The sequence below is a fragment of the Hyla sarda genome, chromosome 2 (genome assembly GCF_029499605.1).
Source record: "Hyla sarda isolate aHylSar1 chromosome 2, aHylSar1.hap1, whole genome shotgun sequence".
NCBI lineage: Eukaryota > Metazoa > Chordata > Amphibia > Anura > Hylidae > Hyla > Hyla sarda.
This window is the reverse complement of record NC_079190.1, coordinates 440,802,245-440,824,186: the sequence shown is the minus strand read 5'-3', so window position 1 is coordinate 440,824,186 and position 21,942 is coordinate 440,802,245. Positions and strand designations below refer to the sequence as shown.

Here is a 21,942-nt window from a genome sequence, read left to right as displayed (position 1 = left end):
CTGGTCTTGGAGTCCACTGAGTGCTATGTAGATTGCAAAAGAGAAGGTAGCCCACTTTATCCTCAGGTTTCCCAGTTGCTCCTGATGGCTGAGCACCAAACCTACTCCTGCTAGGCTGTAGATGTAGGAATGTTATTCCCAACCCGAACACAAACTATGGATTCAAATAGAAGACACAATTTCTTCAACAGCCCTTCGTACACTCATCTTATTTCCGGATAAACGGAAGCCCCAGTTTAGGAACATAATGACTGACTCTACATGGGTAAACATGGCCAGTGATCCAGAATAAGCTGTAATAGCAATAATTGAAATAGATTATATACAATTCTGTTCCATGTGTTCACAGGCTTTGTTCCACTTAAAGGGGTCCTCCGCCCCTATCCATCTTCTCCCCTATCCAAAGGAGGATACTGGGGACCCCCGCAATCTCCCTGCTGCACCCGACATTCGTTTAGAGCGTTGGGGGCAGCGCCAGAGGCTCGTGACGTCATAGCTGCGCCCCGCTTGTGGCATCACGGCCATGCCCCCTCAGTGCAAGTCTATGGGAGGGGGCCATCACGCCCCCTCCCATAGACTTGCATTGAGGGGGCATGGCCATGACGTCACGAGTAGGGCATAACCGCGATGTCACAAGCCTCTGCCCCGCATCGCAATTCATCCGGCACCTGTGGTGCTGCATGTCAGATCGCGGGGGTCCCCAGCGGTGGGACTTCCATGATCAAACATCTTATCATCTATCCTTTGGATAGGGGACAAGATGTCTAGGGGCGGAGTACCCCTTTAAATTTGTCACTTACAAGTGCTTTCAGCAGCCAGAATCTTATTATGTGGAAAACAAAATCAGCTCCTACTCTGAGCAAATAGATAACCAGAGTAGACCACATTTTCAAATTGGGAGAATTAGCGGCAAGGAAACACCGCTTTTATCCTAAATTTAGGAATATACGGCTCCCTTAGAACAAGCCCTGACCAACAAAAGGAAAGAAGTCACCTTCATTATTTGGTAAAAAAAAATAAAAAAATAAACGCAGTGTATGTACATTATTTTTCAGAGCAGTGTCTGGATACAATTCATATATGCATTGTCTTATAAAGATCTCCATTTAACATCACTACTTATCCTGTTGTTAAAGCCCTTCATAATTTTGCTTTGGTATTTTATCCCCTATACCTCAATATATGCAATGTGGAACCATTTATTGTGAAATATTGTGTGGATTTTTGCTTGTATGTGAATAAAAAAAAATGTATTCTAAAATTCAAATAATGTATTTCACAATCAAGTACAATTAAAGAAGAATGTAATTTCTAAAATACAAGCAGATGTTAAATAACTGACCTTGATTCCCATGGACTCTCCAGAGATAACAGTAACGGTTACTCCATCTTTCGATGGTTTGGGAATGTCGGCACTTTTCAGCTCTTGGTATTCTGGTGGAATCATCTTGTCAGAACTTTTCAGATTGACCCACAGTTGTAACCCATGCGCTGGTTCCTCTGTACAAGGCATTTCGGCATGGACAATGCCACGGCCAGCTGTCATCCACTAAATTAGTCAGTAAGCGTCATCAATAAAAGGATATAGGAATCCCAAGGAACATATATAAGACTAATTTAGAGACCCTCTTTACCTGGCTAAATATCCATTCTATATGGCCCCTTCATGTGCCATTTCAATAGTAGAAAATTTACTGGAAACTCTGCTTAACACACTATTCTACATATAGTTCTTTATAGGCTGAAATCCATTTATTATCAGTATAGTGTGGTTAGAGAATTACCTGCAAGTCTCCAGGGTCCAGTCTGCCAACATGTCCAGTAAAGTCTTCATGTGCCATGGACCCTCCACCCAATAAATAGGACACCTGGGAAAATACATTTGAACTTAGTTTTTTAACCATTGTAGAGATACATGTTACTGTATATAATTACTGTATAAAAAGAACACTCCAGCCTGTTCAGTGACCCCCCCGACATACGATGGCCCCGACATATGATCATTTCAACATACGATGGCCTCTCAGATATGATCATTTCAACATACGATGGCCTCTCAGAGGCCATCGCATGTTGAAGGCAGCATCAACATACGATGCTTTTGTATGTCGTGGCCATCGCATAAATGGCTATCCGGCAGCGCAGACTGCTTCAGCTCCCACCAGATAGCCGTTTACGGCGCCCTGTGTGGTCCGCAGACGATCACTTACCTGTCCTCGGGGCTCCGGCGCGTCCTCTTCGGGATCTCCTCCATCGCCGGCGCTCTCCATCGTCGTCATCACGTCACTGCGCATGCCGTCCTGTCATCCAATAGGAGTGGTGTGCGTAGCGACGTGATGGCGGCGACAGAGAGCGAGGATGCCGGGGAAGCAGAGGCCTTGCCGGAGCATCGGGGACAACATCCAGCGCAGCGGTGATGGTCTGGAGCGGCGGGGACAAGTGAGTACAACCTCCAATACCAGTGGTCTTCAACCTGCGGACCTCCAGATGTTGCAAAACTACAACTCCCAGCAACTCCCATGCCCGGACAGCCGTTGACTGTCCGGGCATGCTGGGTGTTGTAGTTTTGCAACATCTGGAGGTCCGCAGGTTGTAGACCACTGTCCTAGACTTTACATTGCACGGATCCCTCAACATACGATGGTTTCAACAAACGATGGTCCATTTGGAACGGATTACCATCGTATGTTGAGGGATCACTGTACTCATATACTGTTATACATAGAGCAGCACCTAAGGGGCCGTCTTCTCAGGCTCTGCGCTAGGAATAACACAATAGGAAGGATTCACTATGTGAGCCAAGTTTTTAGTTTTATAGAGCAACATTTCTTCTTGAGGAGAGCATCATAAAGACGTGTGGAGCCTGAGGCTATGTTCACACGTCCGGAATTCTCCTGGCGGAATTCCGTAATGGAGAGATTCCGGTGCAGCAGAGTCTCGTTGAATTCAACAAGGTTCTGTTGCACTTTGCACACGTCTGGAATTTTCATGGCAGATGTTTCTGGCACGGAAATTCGGTTTTCCATGTCCACAGAAAGAATGAATGTATGAATTATTACTGGGGACACCGCATGGAATGCATAGCCATCTATGAGACGACACCTTCCCTTGCGGTCCTAGCTCTGGTATATTATTCCGCCGCCAGCACTGTTTGAAATATCCGCACAGAGATTTTCCAAATGGACATTCCGGACGTGTGAACATGGCCTTACTTATTTTGTACTTAAAGGAAACATTTAAAATGCCGACCAATTTACAGACATAATGTTATAGAGCAGGAGGAGCAGATAATATTGATATATAGGTTTGTGGGAAAAGTTCCAGGATAACTTGTCATTTATTCATATAATTACCTGTTCATTTTGAGCTAAGTAGTGAAATGGGCGGTCCTACTCAGTGATTGACAGCTCTCTTTTTGCACGTCTATGCACAAATAATTGTCAATCACAGAGTAGGACCACCCACTTAACAACTTATTCCAGAATGAGCAGAAATTGACATGAATAAATTATCCCAGAACTTTCCCCACAAAACTATACATCAATCTGCACTGCTTCTCCAGCTCTATAACATGATCCCTGCAGACTGGACTACTTTTTTAATGTATGAGGCGAACCGAAAAAATAGGACTTGCCTAGCCCTTGGCACCTATTCCCTTGGAGAATTTTTTTCGGTTCTCCTCATACTAAAGCTGCACCACGACCTGGAGGTCACGGTGAAGGACGCCCAGGCTGCCGCCCGTATCTTCAACTACAAACCCCAGCGAGTCTACAAGCTCATCAAGGTGTTGTGCCCTCAGCACAACGCTACACGGTAAGGTGCAAAAGACACGCCCACACGTCAACCCACCTTATGATTCTCCACTAGGAGCGCATCTCTTTTTTTTATATATATCTACTTTTTTAATGTGACAGGTTCCTTTCAATTAAAATGTATATAATTTTTATTTATTTTTTCCATTTTCTCAGTATCAGACGTAGGTGGTCTAGTTCTAGAATAAACAGAACAATAACTAAACAAATGCTGTCTATATTTGACCAACAAATATGTGTCAGAGACAATCCCAATCACTTGATCTTAAAGGAATTGTCCAGAGAAAGAAACAACCCATGTACACTGTCAAAAAGTATAATAAGATCACTCCATTATCAGCTGAGTGTCTGACTGTGACTTCCAGTCATACTCTCTGAAAGGAAGCAAAGCTCCTGTACTGCCACCACCACCCCCACCCCCTCCTGTCTGCTCAGGACAAGACTATTGATGTGGAGAGTGCAGCTCAAGAAGCCTCAGCTGATAACGGAGAGATACAATTATATTTAAGTGTCACAGAGATTAAATATTTAGTTTTTCAGTTTAACTCCTGGATGGCATTGTGTCTCAGGCTCTTTTGATCACTGAAAACAATCTTGGACACCTGTGATAATTAGATTGCCAGGTGAGCCCAATTTAAAGGATAAACTACTAAAGGAGGGTACGTTCACACAGGCGGTTTACCTGCAGAATTTCCGCAGCATATTTGCTGCGGAAAATCCGCAGCAGATAATCTGCTACCATTGAATACAATGGGTCAGAGGGAAAATCTGCAAAACTGCCTCTATTGTGGATGTTCTGATGACACATTGAAGTCAATAGTAGCAAAATCCGCTGCGGATTTCCCGCAGCAGATACGCTGTGGAAATTCCGCAGGGAATCCACCTGTCTGAACGTACCCTTAAGCAGAGCAACATTTTTCAAGCAATATTGGGAAGTAAAAGGATCTCTCTGCTGATGAAAAGAGTGAAATAGTTCAATGCCTTGGATGAGGTATGAAAACCATTAGATATTTCACGAAAACTTAAGCGTGATCATTGCACTATTAAGAGATTTGTGGCTGATTCAGAGCACAGACGGGTTCGTGCAGATAAAGGCACATTGAGGACGATTTCTGCCAGATCCATGCATCAGATCAAGACAGCAGCTGCTAAAATACCATTACAAAGCAGCAAACAGATCTTTGAAGCTGCTGGTGCCTCTGGAGTCCCACTGACATCAAGGTGTAGAGTCCTTCAGAGTCTTGCAACTGTGCATAAACCTTCTATTTGGCCACCAATAACCAATGCTCACTAGCAGAAACGGCTGCATTGGCCAAAAAAAAAAAATACATGGAGATGAATTTTCAAACAGTCCTGTTCACTGATGAGTAACGTGCAACCCTGGATGGTCCAGAGGGATGGAGTAGTGGATGGTTGGTGGATGGCCACCCTGTTCCAACAAGGCTGCGATGCCAGCAAGACAGTGGTGGAGTCATGTTTTCTGACTGACCACTTTTTTCCCTGGTACAGAAGAAAGAACTATGCTTTCCATATCCAAATGAAATCATCTTCATGTATAACAATGCACCATCTCATGCTGCAAAGAATAACTCTGCATCAATTGCTGCTATGGGGATAAAAGGAGAGAAAGTCATGGTGTGGCCTCCATCCTCCCCTGACCTCAATCCTATTGAGAACCTTTGGAGCATCCTCAAGCAAAAGATCTATGAGGGTGAGAGGCAGTTTACATCCATACAGCAGCTCTGGGAGGCTATTCTGACATCTTGCAAACAAATTCAAGCAGAAACTGAACAAAAACAAACAAGTTTAATGGATGCAAGACTTGTGAAGCTGCTATCATATAAGGGGTCCTATTTTAAAATGTAAAGTGACCTGCTAAAATGTTTAAAAAGTAAAAATGTTGTTAAACGTTTGATTGAAATAGCTTTTGATTTAAGTAAATATTCTGCAAAACACAACAAATGACAATTTTCAGTTCTTTACAACCTATAAAGTGTTTTGAAACTTACTGTGTGTAATAATTTGGAACAGTGCATTGTAAATTTTTATTAAAAAAAAATACTGTTATCATTAGGAGGTTTGTTCAATAACATTTTAATTGTACTCCTTATAGTTGATACAATGAGAATTATGCTGACTGTTATTTACATCAATTATTTAGGTAAATGAGAAAAATATAATTTGCATAATAATTTTGGAACAGGGTGTAAGTGCACTATGGCTAATAATACTATATAAGTAAGTTTCTTTATTATACATTTTAACACCAAGCACAAGTCGTTTCTTTTGCTGGACAACTCCTTTAATTCTGATGAGCTTATATACTGTACATATTAGCCTATAAATGTGATGTGAATAGGGACTTACAGAAGCATCACCTGCCAGCAAAATGCCCATTGGTCGGTAACACAGACACTTATGGACTCCACATAGCACTGTCCAGTCTCCATGCATATGGCAATGCTGTGTGTATGGAGCCTTATACGTTGCTGTGTCCATTAAAGTACCCTGTAGCAATACCTATTATTCGAATACATGTTATTTTGTGTAGACCGACTACCGAGAATGCCTCCAAAAATTCTTTACATGTCAGATCTCCAGGTGACACTATGGAGACAAATTTATAGCTTTATACCGCAAGAAAGAGAAAGGGATTGCTGCATGAAGTGCACACCCAAGAATTGTCAAGAAACAATTTACATCTTTATTGTGACAAAACACAACACAGGGACATCTAAAAACAATTAAAAGGCTCTCAAAGAGAGCAAAGCAACACATGGGAAGGGACCCCCTTTCCCCAAATCCTGTCCTGCAATACAATAGGTATAATAAATCTGGTGCAGAGTGCATACAATAGGGTAAATGACAATATGATAATAAATACCTAAAGTGCATAAGAAATAAAGGTTAAGCATAGGGCAAAATAGGAGGTAGCAAGCCACAAATGGAGGAGCAGCTGGATAGAATGATGCAGGACAGGATGACCAGGACCCCACGCGTTCCATCACTCCATGGTGACTTCCTCAACACCCCTCAGGAAGTCACCATTGAGTGACGGAACGTGTGGGGTCCTGGTCATCCTGTCCTGCATCATTCTATCCAGCTGCTCCTCCATTTGTGGCTTGCTACCTCCTATTTTGCCCTATGCTTAACCTTTATTTCTTATGCACTTTAGGTATTTATTATCACATTGTCATTTACCCTATTGTATGCACTGTGCACCTTGAAGCAGCAGCTTTATTATACTTATTATATTGCAGGACAGGATTTGGGGAAAGGGGGTTCATGGCCCCTTTCCATGTTGTGCTTTGCTCGCTTTATGAGCCTTTTAATTGTTTTTAGATGTCCCTGTGTTGTCTTACACAATTTATGTATGTGTGTTTTTCCACAATAAAGATGTAATTTGTTTCTTGACAATTCTTGGGTGTGCACTTCATGCAGCAATCCCTTTCTCTTTCTTGCGGTATTTTGCCTTTTTTTGCTGTTAGTAGCACCCCCTTCTATTTGTATAGTGAATTTATAGCTTTGTCTTTGGAATTCCCAGAAGTTTCTCCATGATGAAATCTCTAAACTCTATCCAGGTGAACACCATTGGGTTCCATTTGCGGGAACTACATATGAGAAATTCTGCGAAAATCTACTGTTCAGAGTAATATATATGTATCCACAAATACCTAGACACATACTGTAAATATTACTGTGTGGAGAATACTGCAAAAAAATTGGGTTATCCAGCATTAGAAAAAAATGGCTACTTTCATATAAAAACATAGTGCCACGCCTGTCTTCAGTTGAGGTGAATGGAACTGAGTTGTAATACCGCACACAACCTGAGGACAGGAGCGGCACTGTTTTTGGAGGAAAGTAGCCATGTTTTTTTTTAAGGCTGGGTAACTCCTTTGATATTATTGAAATAAAACTCAATTAGTTGTAATATAAAACTGATACATTTCCTCATTGAAAGTCTTGTATCATTCATGCGTTGTTCTTATTTTTTTTTATATATATTTTTATTAACTTTTCCAAAAAATTGTACAAGCCAAAGTCCACAAATGGACACAACAGTATGACACAATGGCGTAAACATCCAATAAACCTCGCACAGTATCAAATCTACCCCCCACCACACCCCTCCCCAACTCCCCACCCTTAAACATACATAGCCCTTTCCCATGAAACAACAAATCACATGAGGCGACTAAGACAAAAAGAATATACTTACAGTTCTGAAGAAGCGCAGCATGCCTATTCGACTCCCAAGAAACCAAGGGATAGGTGTGGCTAATTCCCACTGTCGTCTAATCGTAACCTACCTAATTCTCCTGAGACACCTCTAGTCAAATACCACGTTGTGTCTTTAAATATCGTCATAACCCGTACAATGTCATCTCTAGAGAGGAACGTCTCAATAAAAGTTCTCCACTTCTTAAAAACCCTTTGGCGGACTTCTCTCTCGACCTACCCAACTCAGTCATGTCCATGAACAGATAACGTTTCACCTGCATCAAGACCTCCGGTATGGATGGAACCGAAGCTTCCAACCAATGCGCCAGGATACACCTCTTAGCTACCAATACGAATGTGTGTATCAGCAGAGTCATATTGGCATTCTCCGGTGGAATGTGTAATAAGAGCATAGGTACATCAAAGGGTAAGTGAATTTGCAAATGACGGTTAATGTAGGAAAGTAAAGCCAGCCAGAATTCCTCGTTCTTAGGACAGGTAAGTAACCCATGCAGGAGGTCAGTCCGGAAGGCCCCACACTGTGGGCAATGTTCTATTCTATCAGGGTGTTGGGGAGTGCGGGGGAACGAGAAGCCATATGTGGCGTGATGTATGATACGGAATTGGGTTTCTCTCCAAGTTTCGCTTATCACTGCTTTACAAACTTTTTGCCACCCTTCCAATATGGGTAGAGTCAACTCGGACATATTCAACTTGTTCTCCCAGTAACTGAACCCTCACTACCCTTTCTCTTCACAAGCTTATATAATAAAGACAAGGAATGATAAGCGGAACTTGACGAGATCAAAGGGTCAAAGGATGTTGAGGCATGCTCCCTGGTCAAATCCGTGAGCCTAGATTTAAGGAAGTTAATTACTTGACAGTATGGGAGGTGGTGACCGTTCGATATGCCAAATTCACTTCGGAATTCGGAAAATGTGAGGTAACAAGCTTCCACACTATGGAACAACTGACCAGCTATTGATATTCACTGATCTCGCCACACCCGGTACATCTTATTATCCCGACCCTGAGGGAACTCTGGGTGTCCCCACAGTGACATATGTTTGCTAATAGTGAATGGCAGAGACATAGCGGCTCTACAGGCTTTCCAAGCCGCTACGGTGTCTCTCAGAATTAAAGGGGTATTCCAGGCCAAAACTTGCTCCGGAAAGTTAAACAGATTTGTAAATTACTTCTATTAAAAAATCTTAATCCTTCCAATTGTTATTAGCTTCTGAAGTTGAGTTGTTGTTTTCTGTCTAACTGCTCTCTGATGACTCACATCCCGGGAGCTGTGCAGTTCCTATGGGGATATTCTCCCATCATGCACAGCTCCCGTGACGTGACATCATCATTGAGCAGTTAGACAGAAAACGTCAGAAGGTAATAACTATTGGAAGGATTAAGATTTTTTAATAGAAGTAATTTACAAATCTGTTTAACTTTCCGGAGCCAGTTGATATATATATATATATATATATATATATATATATATATATATATATATATAAAGGTTTTGCCTGGAATACCTCTTTAAGCTGGAACGAACCTCTCTGGGGAAGGCTCCGAACCTGGTATGTAGCAAAGCCGACAAATCCCAAGGTTCTAACAAAGCCTTCTCCAGAGCAGTATTAGAAAATGAGTCACTACCTCTCAGCCAATCAACACCATGACGATCGAGACAAACTAAATTATAGTGTCGGACATCAGGGATGTTAACTCCCCCTTATCTTTGGGCAACATCAGCTTTCTCAGCGCTATCCTGGGGGCGTTTATTGGCCCAAATAAATTTGGTGAATGTAGAATTGAGAAGGTTAACATCCTGATGCCGTAGTAGTACTGGAATCGTTTGAAGAGGGTACAATAATTTGGAAAAACTGAGCATCTTAACCAGATGGCAGCGGGCTAACAGAGGAAGCGGGAGAGACACCCATCTGCGCAATTCGTTCACTATCTTCGTAATAAGGGGGGTAAAATTGAGACTGTACAGGGAAGCGGGAGTCCTGCCAACCAAAATCCCTAAGTATTTCAACATATAGGAGGTCACTTTAAGCTCGAGTGGGAAGTCAGATGCAGCAAGATGTGGGGCACCAGGGGATAAGTCCAGCAGCGCACTCTTACTAACATTCACTCTATAGCCTGAGGCGAGTCCAAAATCAGCGAGCGGCTGAAATAACAAAGGGACATCTCTAACAGGGTGCTCTAAAAATAACAATAATCATCGACAAAGAGAGCATGCCCCACCCGGATATCACCCACCCTTATCCCCTGAATGTCTACATCATTTGCCAAAACCCTAGAGAGAGGTTCAATTACCAGATTGAAAAGCAAAGGGGAGAGAGGACACCCCTGTCTCGTACCTTTTTGCAGGGCGAACGGGGAGGATAAAAACCCTGTCGTAGCTATTCTAGCTAGGGGTGTGGAGTACAGAGCATTCAGGTAAGTAAAAAAAGGGGCCCTGAAAACCCATTTGCCTCAATACCCGCCACAGCCAATCCCACTTGACATAGTCAACATGCGTTGTCCTTTAGTTACCAGTCAGACCATTTCACATGTCTGCTGTCACATAAACAAGTTTGACATTTTGATTTCAATTAATGTCCTATTTTGTATTTGAATAGATGCTGCTTGATTTCCTCTATAGTCTTGCTGATGGGAAAGGATCAGTCAGAAGCTGTAAGGGGTTAAGGCTACAGAAGAATCAGGATCATCTAATATTCAGGGGACAACACCATTGAATAAACTAAAAACCCCTTATACACTAGTAATGCAAACTATAGCGGAGTTATAGAGCAGATAACCTATGAAGTAAAATATAATATGTAGTAGTACATTGCCCTCTAGTGGTCATTGTGGAGACTGCAAATTAAAAGGTATCTAAAACACAAAGCACTTCAGAATATATGGAAAGGGTTGGATTTCTATTATAACTGTTATTTTACTCTTTAATAATGTTAATAGAGGCTCACTGAGGTGGGAAGTGCTCTTGTATTTTTATCCTTTGTCCATATGCCTTAATAAGATATACAGTCATCATAGTAATAGTTTTCGATTTAATCTCATTTTATTGGACTTGAGACTTCATAACATATTCACAAAGACAAAGTAAAAAAAAAATAAAAAAACAAAGACAAAAAAATAAAAATCACCAGGGGGCTAGTGGGGGTGGAGCTCAAAAACATTCTCTGGACCAGGCCCTTCTTATCTTCCTTAGAGGTGCACAACTCGGCCCCTTATAATTTTCCCCCCAATTTATCTCCGCACCGGTCAATCCCATTAAGTCTACTTCGACCCCCATATCCCCTCTATATTGCTTCCACTGGCTTATAAAGAAGAGTATAATTTTAAAGGCTTCCAGCAACTTAATAGTAATTCTTTTTATAATGAAGTTTACTACTAAATGACAGTAAGCAAAGATCTTGAAAATAAAGAGGACTTGATGCAGAGAGTATATTAGAAAACTGGATAACTTTTTTTACAACCATTAAAGGGGTACTCCGCCCCTAGACATCTTATCCCCTATCCAAAGGATAGGGGATAAGATGTCAGATCGCCGGGGTCCCGCTGCTGAGGACCCCGGGGATCGCTGCTGCAGCACCCCTCTATCATTACTGCACAGAGCGAGTTCGCTCTGTGCGTAATGACGGGCGATACAGGGGCCGGAGCATCGTTACGTCATGACTCCGCCCCTCGTGACTTCACGGCCCGACCCCGTCAATACAAGTCTATGGGTGGGGGCGTGGCGGTCGTCACGCCCCCTGCCATAGACTTGCATTAAGGGGACGGGCCGAGATGTCATGAGGGGCGGAGCCATTACGTCACGCTGCTCTGGCCCCTCAATCGCCCGTCATTACGCACAGAGCGAAGTCGCTCTGTGCAGTAATGATGGCGGGGTGCCGCAGCGGCGATCCCCGGGGTCCCCAGCAGCGGGACTGCGGCGATCTAACATTTTATCCCCTATCCTTTGGATAGGGGATAAGATGCCAGGGATGGAGTACCCCTTTAATTACTAAAACTGAAGCCGGCCCCTTAAAGGGTTCTTCTTATTTTAGACATGTGCTTACTTAGTTGTGTTTCTAACTGGGAAATACAACTAAGTAACGAGAGCAGTAATACAGTTGGTGAATCCAAACAATGAAAAGCTGCAGAGTTATAAACTTCCTTGACTCACAACAGATTCTCTAGTTTTTTCTATGGGATGCAGCCAAATACTGCTCTCCTTGCCTCCTGCTTGTAAGAACTGACAAGGCAAATCCCATCACAAGAAGGAATACAGGCTGAAGATGCATCGCCTAGGCATACACTCATACATATAGTGTAAGTTGGGAAAAGTTCTGTGTCACTGCTCTATCACTTGCACTAAGATATAACTCGAAAATTTTTTTATTAATTATTAGATTACAAGTAAAATCATCACTCAAGTTACAGTGGTCTTTCCCGTAACTCAACATTCAATGTTACAGAAAGTCCAGATGTGACATGTATGAATAGCTGGAAGACAAATCAAACTGGGCATTTTACATTAAAAACTCCTGTATTACTGAAGCTCCTACACTGATTGGCTGTCTAGTAATGTTGCTCTACAGTACAGAATAATGCTACATGTCCTGTACTGTTCTTTACCTGTACCAGGATGAGCGGTTACTTTAAAAACCAGGTTAGGGCCGCTTTATGTATTTTTGTGGAACCTAGAGATGAGCGAACTTACAGTAAATTCGATTCGTCACGAACTTCTCGGCTCGGCAGTTGATGACTTTTCCTGCATAAATGAGTTCAGCTTTCAGGTGCTCCGGTGGGGTGGAAAAGGTGGATACAGTCCTAGGAAAGAGTCTCCTAGGACTGTATCCACCTTTTCCAGCCAACGGGAGTACCTGAAAGCTGAACTAATTTATGCAGGAAAAGTCATCAACTGCCGAGCCGAGAAGTTCGTGACAAATCGAATTTACTGTAAGTTCGCTCATCTCTAATTGTAACTCAACAAACCACAGTAGTAGAATTGTCCCACTAGGTGGCACTGTTGGGTTCTTTTTGTAACACACATGGATTTTAGATTCCAAGCTTATGGTTTTTAGATCACTGGCTGAACTTCCATACCATACATGTTACAACAAATATTTTGCGGTTTTGATGTAAGGTAAAAGGTAAAGGTTGCCCTTCCCGCTACAAATGAAAAAAAAAAGCAGGTTTATTAAACCCATTTACTCTATTAGGGAACCGAGAGTTAGAGGGACATCTATAAGCAGTGCTCAAAGGGGTACTCCGGTAAAAAACTTATTTATTTTTATTTTTTTTAAATCAACTGGTGCCAGAAAGTTAAACAGATTTGTAAATTACTTCTATTTAAAAATCTTAATCCTTCCAGTACTTATTAGCTGCTGAATACTACAGAGGAAATGATTTACTTTTTGGAACACAGTGCTCTCTGCTGACATCACGAGCACAGTGCTCTCTGCTGACATCTCTGTCCATTTTAAGAACTGACCAGAGTAGGAGAAAATCCCCACAGCAAACATATGCTGCGCTGGACAGTTCCTAAAATGGACAGAGATGTCAGTAGAGAGCACTGTGCTCGTGATGTCAGCAGAGAGCTCTGTGTTCCATAAAGAAAAGAGTTTCCTCTGTAGTATTCAGCAGCTAATAAGTGCTGGAAGGATTAAGATTTTTTAATAGAAGTAATTTTTAAATATGTTTAACTTTCTGGCACCAGTTGATATATATATATATATATATATATATATATATATATATATATATATATATATATATATATATATATACGGTATATATATATATATATATATATATATATATATATATATATATAAAATTCCACGAAGTACTCCTTTTAGTAAGCAGACATGGTTGGGAAGGAGTAATTGGAAAGGTCCACTTATTGTTAAAGGGAACCTGTCATGTCAAAAATACAGTCCAATCTGCAGGCACCATGTAAAGCAGGAGAGCGGAGCAGATTGGTGTAGAGGTCCGCCATTTATTCCTGTAAATATCTTCTCATTGGCTGACAGAGAGCTGTCAATTACGGAGTAAGACTGAATACTTGACTACCTAGCCTGGGATGACAGAGATTTACATGAACAAAAGACAAGTTATACGGAATATTTTCCATGAATCTATATATATTGCAGATTGGATGGAATTTTGAATGTGACAGGGTTTTAAAAGGGTTGTGCATGCTATAGGGCAGTGTTTCCCAATCAGGGTGCCTCCAGCTGTTGCAAAACTACAACTCCCAGCATGCCCGGACAGCCAACGGCTGTCCGGGCATGCTGGGAGTTGTAGTTTTGCAACAGCTGGAGGCACCCTGGTTGGGAAACACTGCTATAGGGCATATGATGTCTTAATCTGGACCCCCTCTGTGAGCCAGGACAGAAATCCACTCTTCCAAAGCGGCCCCCAATCTGGTCACCATTTATTACTACATTTCCCTGCAATAAATCCCTAGCCGGCCATGGCTTTCCCAGTAAAAGCAATTGTTTGCTATTAATTGCCATAGGAATGGGACCGGTCATAGAATGCTACTTAGTATAATGACATAGAACATCTTATGTGACAGCTTGAACATGAGTATATTCCTATATACAATATATATATATGTATTTCTTACGGTTTCAAATCCTCTGTGAGGGTGGTCTGGGAAGCCTGCTGGCTTGCCCCCTTTAAACTCGTCCAGCATCAGGAATGGATCCAAAGTTTTTAGCTAAAATAAAAATAAGATCAGTTAGTGGAATGAGACAGCTTTAAAAGTGAAAAATGTTTAACATGTTTATTTCTGAAACATTTAAAATATTTAAAGTGTTTTTTTTTTGTTTTTTGTTTTTAAGTGCTGACACTATTTTGCAAAAGGTAGAGAAAGGAAAGGAATCCAATTGTTTTTTGAAAAAGAAAAAAAAAAAGAGCATGACATGACAGCTATCACTGTGAATACTTAAAGGGGTACTCCGGTGGAAAACATTTTTATATATATATATATATATATATATATATATATATATATATATATATATATATATATACACAATTCAACTGGTGCCAGAAAGTTAAAGAGATTTGTAAATTACTTCTATTAAAAATATCCTAATCCTTCCAGTACTTATTAGCTGCTGAATATCACAGAGGAAATTATTTTCTTTTTGGAACAAAGAGCTCTCTGCTGACATCACTAGCACAGTGTTCTCTGCTGACATCTCTGTCCATTTTAAGAACTGTCTAGAGTAGGGGAAATCCCCATAGCAAATATATGCTGCTCTGGACAGTTCCTAAAATGGACAGAGATGTCAGCAGAGAGCACTGTGGTCATGATGTCAGCAGACAGCTCTGTGTTTCAAAAAGAAATGCATTTCCACTGTAGTATTCACCAGCTAATAAGTACAGGAAGGATTAAGATTGCTTAATAGAAGTAATTTACAAATCTGTTTAATTTTCTGCCACCAGTTGATTAAAAAAAAAAAAAAAAGTTTTTCACCGGAGTACCCCTTTAAGGTTGTTCTTTTCTGTCTAAGTCCTCTCTGATGACACCTGTCTCGGGAAACGCCCAGTTTAGAAGAGGTTTGCTATGGGTGGTTCCCGAGACAGGTGTCATCAGAGAGGACTTAGACAGAAAAGAACAACCTTAAAGGGGTACTCCGGTGAAAAACTTTTTTTTTTTTTTTTTAATCAACTGGTGGCAGAAAATTAAACAGATTTGTAAATTACTTCTATTAAGCAATCTTAATCTTAAAAATAACAACCTTAACTTCAGAAGGTCATAAGTACTGAAAGGATTAAGATTTTTCAATAGAAGTAATTTACAAATCTGTTTAACTTTCTGGAACCAGTTGATATATTAAAAAAAAAGTTTTTTTTCCTGGATAACCCCTTTAACTTTGTGGCACCAGTTGATTTAAAAAATAAATAAAAAACGTTTTCCACTGGAGTACCCCTTTAACCTCCTTATGAGCATCCAGCAAATGGTAGGGATTTTGACATAGATAGGGAAAAAAAACAGGCTGGGCTCGCATAAACTGGTGGGCTCCTGGATGTGACCGCTGAGGCCAGTGATTGATGTGCAGCTTATGGGCGTCATTTCAGCACTTACCTCAATGATGCCCTGCAGCAGGATCAGAGAGAGGTGGGACAACGCATCATCAAGGTGCGTAACCAATAGAACCAGATGGATAAGATGGAACAGAGTGCTGAGGTTGTATCAGGATGGTTGTTTTACAGCCCCAGCTGCCTGTCTTTTATTCAGATGCCAAGGCTGTCTGGTTTAAAAAAACAAAAACAAACCTGTACATACCTCCTGGTCTCCCCTGCTGCCTCCAATAATGCTGCCCCCAGTCTCCAGTGCTCTCCTCTTCCAGATGCTGGCGGTCAATACCAATCCTTTGCCACAGCAGTGTTCCCCCTCAGCCAGTGCTTGGCTGAGCAGCAATGTGACATATTGGTCCCAGCTCCAGTCTCAGCCATGCTCTTCTTCCTGGCTTGGGGCCCAATACGTCACATTGCCGCTGGGCTAGCGATTGGCTGAACAGCAAAGTGATGCATTGGGCACAGCCCCCGTCTGAGCAGTGTGCCTCTTCCTGGTGCTTAATACATCACGTTGTCCCTGGGCCAGTGATTGAGCGCAATTGACATATTGAAGAGCATCGGCGACCGGAAGCAGCGGGAAAGTACAGTAGGTATGTACAGGTATTTTTTATTTTTTTTAAGTAGACAGCCTGAGCATCTTTATTTAAAAAAAAAAAAAAAAAAAAAAACACACACACACACACACACTTTCCCCCTGGAGAACCGCTTAATTTTTAGACAAATCAGCCGGACCCTTTACCTATCTGAAAACCTTTTTCAAAAAAAACGGGGACAATTTCTTACTGCTGTATAATACTTAGACAATTTGGCTCTCTTGCCAAATCTAGTGGTGCATCTTTAGACTGTCCAGTCTACGGCTTCCTTTATGGAAAAATTTCTAAACCCTGGTGCTGTCAATTGTCGGTTACAGCTGGGGACCGGCCATATATATAGTTCAATCTAAAAAGGAAGGTGAGAGCGCTCCATGGTGCAATTAAAACAAGGACATAAAGGGTGAAGGAGATAATATCAAAACCGCTCACCCTGAGATGTTGTGCAGCCCCATACACAACAATGGTAATGGACATAAAATAGGTGTCTGCTGCCCGCCGGCTCAATAGAATAGATTGCATCGGTGTAGCTTCAAGATGCTCACCGGCTCAAACGGGCGCAGGAACCACTGCGTTGCATCTTGGGAATAAAGTCTTTATCTCCTACTTGGTTAATTTGCGAGTGGTTCCTGCGCCCATTTGAGCCGGCGAGCATCTTGAAGCTACACCGATCATATATATATATATATATATATATGGTGAACTGGGTGAGGCAATAATGTGGCAGGGTCTGGTGGTATTAACCCTTGGTTTGTCATGACGCCAGGGTGCAGTTGTTTTGTATAGAAGGCCCTGCCGACAACCGGTCCACAAACAACAGGATAATAAACGGAATGTCCACAGCAGAATTTATGAGATAACTGGAACTTTTACTGAACTTCTTATGCAAACAGTCTTTATAAACTTACAGTTTCTCTTGAGGTAACCGGGATGCAGGTTCCTCAAAGGCTTTACTGGGACTAGTAATCTTTAGCTTTAAAGGACAACTGCAGCGCAATATACACTTATCCCCTATCTACAAGATAAGGGATAAGTGTTTGATCGCGGGGGATCCGACCGCTGGGACCCCCCACGATCTCCTGTACGGGGCCGCGGCTGTGTCGCGGCTCTCCCGTGCAGGGGGCGTGCCTGCCACAGCCTGATGTTGCGGCCGGCACGCCTCCTCCATGCATCTCTATGGGAGAGGCGGGGAGGCACGAACGCTGCCTCTCCGGCTTCCCCATAGAACTGAATGGGGATGGGGAGGAGACGGGGCGTCACCGTCGACCTCTAGGTCGACGCTACGTACCTTAGCGCTCACTATGAGCACTAATGGCGGCGCCCTGTTAGGGAGATCTCGGGGGGTCCCAGCGGTCGGACCCCCCGTGATCAAACACTTATCCCCTATCTTGTAGATAGGGGATAAGTGTATATTGCACTGCAGTTGTCCTTTAAGGAGGCCACTGTGCTACTAATTGTATAAGTTGAGTTGAATAGTAGTCACAAGGATTTAGTAAACAGAGCTTTATAACTCACGGTTTTAGTGGCTGCTGGTTCTTTAGGCTTTGGCCTAGTAGAGATGAATTGAGATATGTTGATTGTGTTTGCTTGAGTGTCAGGAACACGAGAGTGAATTTGGAGACAGCCCATTATATACTAAGGAGGCTGGACTAATCCCATTGGCTGCAAAGCCTGTAGGTCCTGAACCCAGAGAACTCTGGGTACATCACATGACCCAGGAAGGTCCTTAATATCTGTACAACCATTATAATAGATCACGTGACCTAGGTAGGACATATACATTTGTACACTAAACAGAAATACATTAATATGAGGTGACCAAGGGGCAAGCCCTGCAGGAGAGCCCTGTGGAATAGAGGGACTCTAACTGAGGGGACTTTAGACAGGGACAGGACAAGGTCCTGTACCGGGATACCACACACACTTTTTATATATATTATATATATATATATATATATATATACATACATATATATATTTCAGTCATATATTAACAAGACACAGTAATGACATATTCACGAGCGCCAGATTTGGAGCAATCCACGTGCTTGTCAGCAAAACAACCGCATTGAGATGAATAGAACTGATTTTCGCTTGCAGATATTTCTGCAACAAATCTGCCTTGTGTGAATATATCCTAATAGTCCTTTACCCCATCTGATGTCGGCTTACGATCTTCTCTCATTTCTGCTCTTCTGTTGCTGATTAATTTCGGCTACGCTTGCCAGTCGCCGTGCCCCAGCTTGATCTCTCTAGAATCAACAAACTATTGTAGGAAAATTTGGCAGGATGTCCAATAATCCAAACACAATTACCCATAATAGTTATCCTTGTTGAATCTCATCGTGAACGTAGCTGAGGGAACGTTCCAAACACATGAATCATTGGTTTACTTTAAAAAGCAGCTTGGTTTTATTCATTGTGCTCACCCCACTGAGGATACACTGTAGTACTAATAACAGACTTATCCTATATACAAGCAATATAGAGTAAGGTTCTGTACTAGTGTTGCTCGCGAATATTCGCAATGCAAATTTTATTCGCGAATATCGCACTATATGTTTGTAATTATTCAAATATTGTTTTTTTTTTTTTTTTTTCACAGTACACATCACAGTGATCATCAATCTCTACTTCCCGCTTCTGTGGTGTAAAGAAGGCTCTAATACTACTGTGTGAGACAGGCGTGCGAATTTTCGCTTATGCTAATTTTTGTATATGCTAATTTTCGCATACGCGAATTTTCGCATATGCAAAAATAAAATGCAAATATTACGAATATGCGAATTTAGCGAATATATGACGAATATTCGTCCATATATTCGCGAAATATCGCGAATTCGAATATGGCCTATGTCGCTCAACACTACTGTTTACACCTTGTCTCTTGCTTCCATTACAGCTATATGTCAGGAGTATTCTATAAGGTAGTGGTCTCCAACCTGCGGACCTCCAGATGTTGCAAAACTACAACTCCCAGCATGCCCGGACAGCCGTTGGCTGTCCGGGCATGCTGGGAGTTGTAGTTTTGCAACATCTGGAGGTCCGCAGGTTGGAGACCACTGCTATAAGGTATACCACTGGTGGAAGCCTCTGACGTATACCACTGTATAGGCACACCAAGACATCAAGGACATCAATCATTGTTAAAAAATTTAATAAACCGAAATGGCTACCTTGGTGTAGGAAAGTGCAGCAGAAGAAAATGATGGGTGTATGGGATCCTATGTATAGGTTTGCATTTTGAGTTTTATCACTTTATACATGGAATGTAAAGAAAAATCTATGTGTGAACAAGGGCTTATGTTGAAAATCACACAGGACAGTGAACTGTATCAATGCCAATGAGACATGTAGACTCTCAAAAGCAGAGTTGGCAGTGCAGGCCACTTTTATTTAACCCCTTAAGGACGCAAGATTTTTCAGTTTTTGCACTTTCGTTTTTTCCTCCTTAACTTTTAAAAATCATAACCCTTTCAATTTTTCCATCTAAAAATCCATATTATGGCTTATTTTTTGCGTCACCCATTCTACTTTGCAGTGACATTAGTCATTTTACCCAAAAATTCACGGCGAAACGGGGGAAAAAAAATCATTGTGCGACAAAATCAAAGAAAAAAATGCCATTTTGTAACTTTTGGGGGCTTCTGTTTCTACGCAGTGCATATTTCGTTAAAAATGACACCTTAACGTTATTCTTTAGGACCATACGGTTAAAATGATACCCTACTTATATAGGTTGGATATTGTCGTACTTCAGAAAAAAATCATAACTACATGCAGGAAAATTTATAAGTTTAAAAATGTCCTCTTTTGACCCCTATAACTTTTTTTTTATTTTTCCACGTACAGGGCGGTATGAGGACTCATTTTTTGCGCCGTGATCAGAAGTTTTTACCGGTACCATTTTTGCTTTCATCAGACTTTTTGATCACTTTTTATTCATTTTTTAATGGTATAAAAAGTGACCAAAAATACGCTTTTTTGGACTCTGGAATTTTTTTGCGCATACGCCATTGACCTTGCGGTTTAATTAATGATATATGTTTATAGTTCGGACATTTACGCACGCGGCAATACCACATATGTTTATTTTTATTTACACTGTTTTATTTTTTTTTTATGGGAAAAGTGGGGTGATTCAAACTTTTATTAGGGAAGGGGTTAAATGACCTGTATTAACACTTTTTTTTAAACTTTATTTTTAACACGCCTGTGATCAGTGTTATTGGCGCTTGACTGCTCCTGCCTGGATCTCAGGCACGGAGCAGTCATTCGTCGATCGGACACCGAGGAGGCAGGTAAGGGCCCTCCCGGTGTCCTGTAAGCTGTTCGGGATGTCGCGTCTCTGTTTGGGAGCCCGACTGAGCAGCCGGGTTACTTTCACTTTAATTTCAGACGCGGCGGTCAGCTTTGATCGCCGCGTCTGAAGGGTTAATACAGGGCATCACTGCGATCAGTGATGTCCTGTATTAGCCGCGGGTCCCGGCCGTTGATAGCCGCCGGGACCGACCCGATATGACGCGGGGACACCGCGTGACCCCCCGGCATATCGCGGGAGCGGGCGGAGGACGTAAATATACATCCATCGTTGTTAAAGGGGTACTCTCCAGGAAAACATTATTATTTTTTATTTTTTTTAAATCAACTGGTGCCAGAAAGTTAAACATATTTGTAAATTCTATTTAAAAATCTTAACCCTTCCAGTACTTATCAGCTGCTGTATGTTGCAGAGGAAGTTCTTTTCTTTTTGAATTTTTGTCTGACCACAGTGCTCTCTGCTGACTCCTCTGTCCATTTTAGGAACCGTTCGGAGCAGGAAAGGTTTGCTATAGGGATTTACTCCTACTCTGGACAGTTCCTAAAATGGACAGAGGTGTCAGCAGAGAGCACTGTGGTCAGACAGAAAGGAAATTCAAAAAGAAAAAAACTTCCTGCTAGAACATACAGCAGCTGATAAGTACTGGAAGGGTTAACATTTTTAAATAGAAGTCATTTAAAAATCTGTTTAACTTTTTGGCACCGGTTGATTTATGAAAAAAAAAATGTATTTAGATATATGTTTTCCAGTGGAGTACCCCTTTAACATTTCTGTAATTTGGTGCATCGACTCCTCCTGCTGACATGGAAACCACAGATGGCCTGGCACCATGGCATTATGAGCACTACATAATGTAATATTAATATCAGGGGCGTAGCTATATATATATAGATCTCTGTCCATTTTA

The 21,942-nt window shown here is 41.7% G+C and overlaps 1 protein-coding gene across 4 annotated transcripts in view; it reads right to left on the bottom strand.

The window, feature by feature from the left end:
• Window positions 1–21,942, bottom strand: part of PIR (pirin) — a 114,323-nt gene that overhangs the window by 33,109 nt on the left and 59,272 nt on the right. For all 4 annotated transcript variants that reach the window (XM_056559255.1, XM_056559254.1, XM_056559258.1 and 1 more), the window contains 3 exons: window positions 14,662–14,754; window positions 1,785–1,868; window positions 1,343–1,549 (listed from right to left, as the gene is read on the bottom strand). In XM_056559255.1, the coding sequence (XP_056415230.1) occupies window positions 1,343–1,549; window positions 1,785–1,868; window positions 14,662–14,754 (384 nt within the window). The remainder of the gene's footprint in view (window positions 1–1,342; window positions 1,550–1,784; window positions 1,869–14,661; window positions 14,755–21,942) is intronic.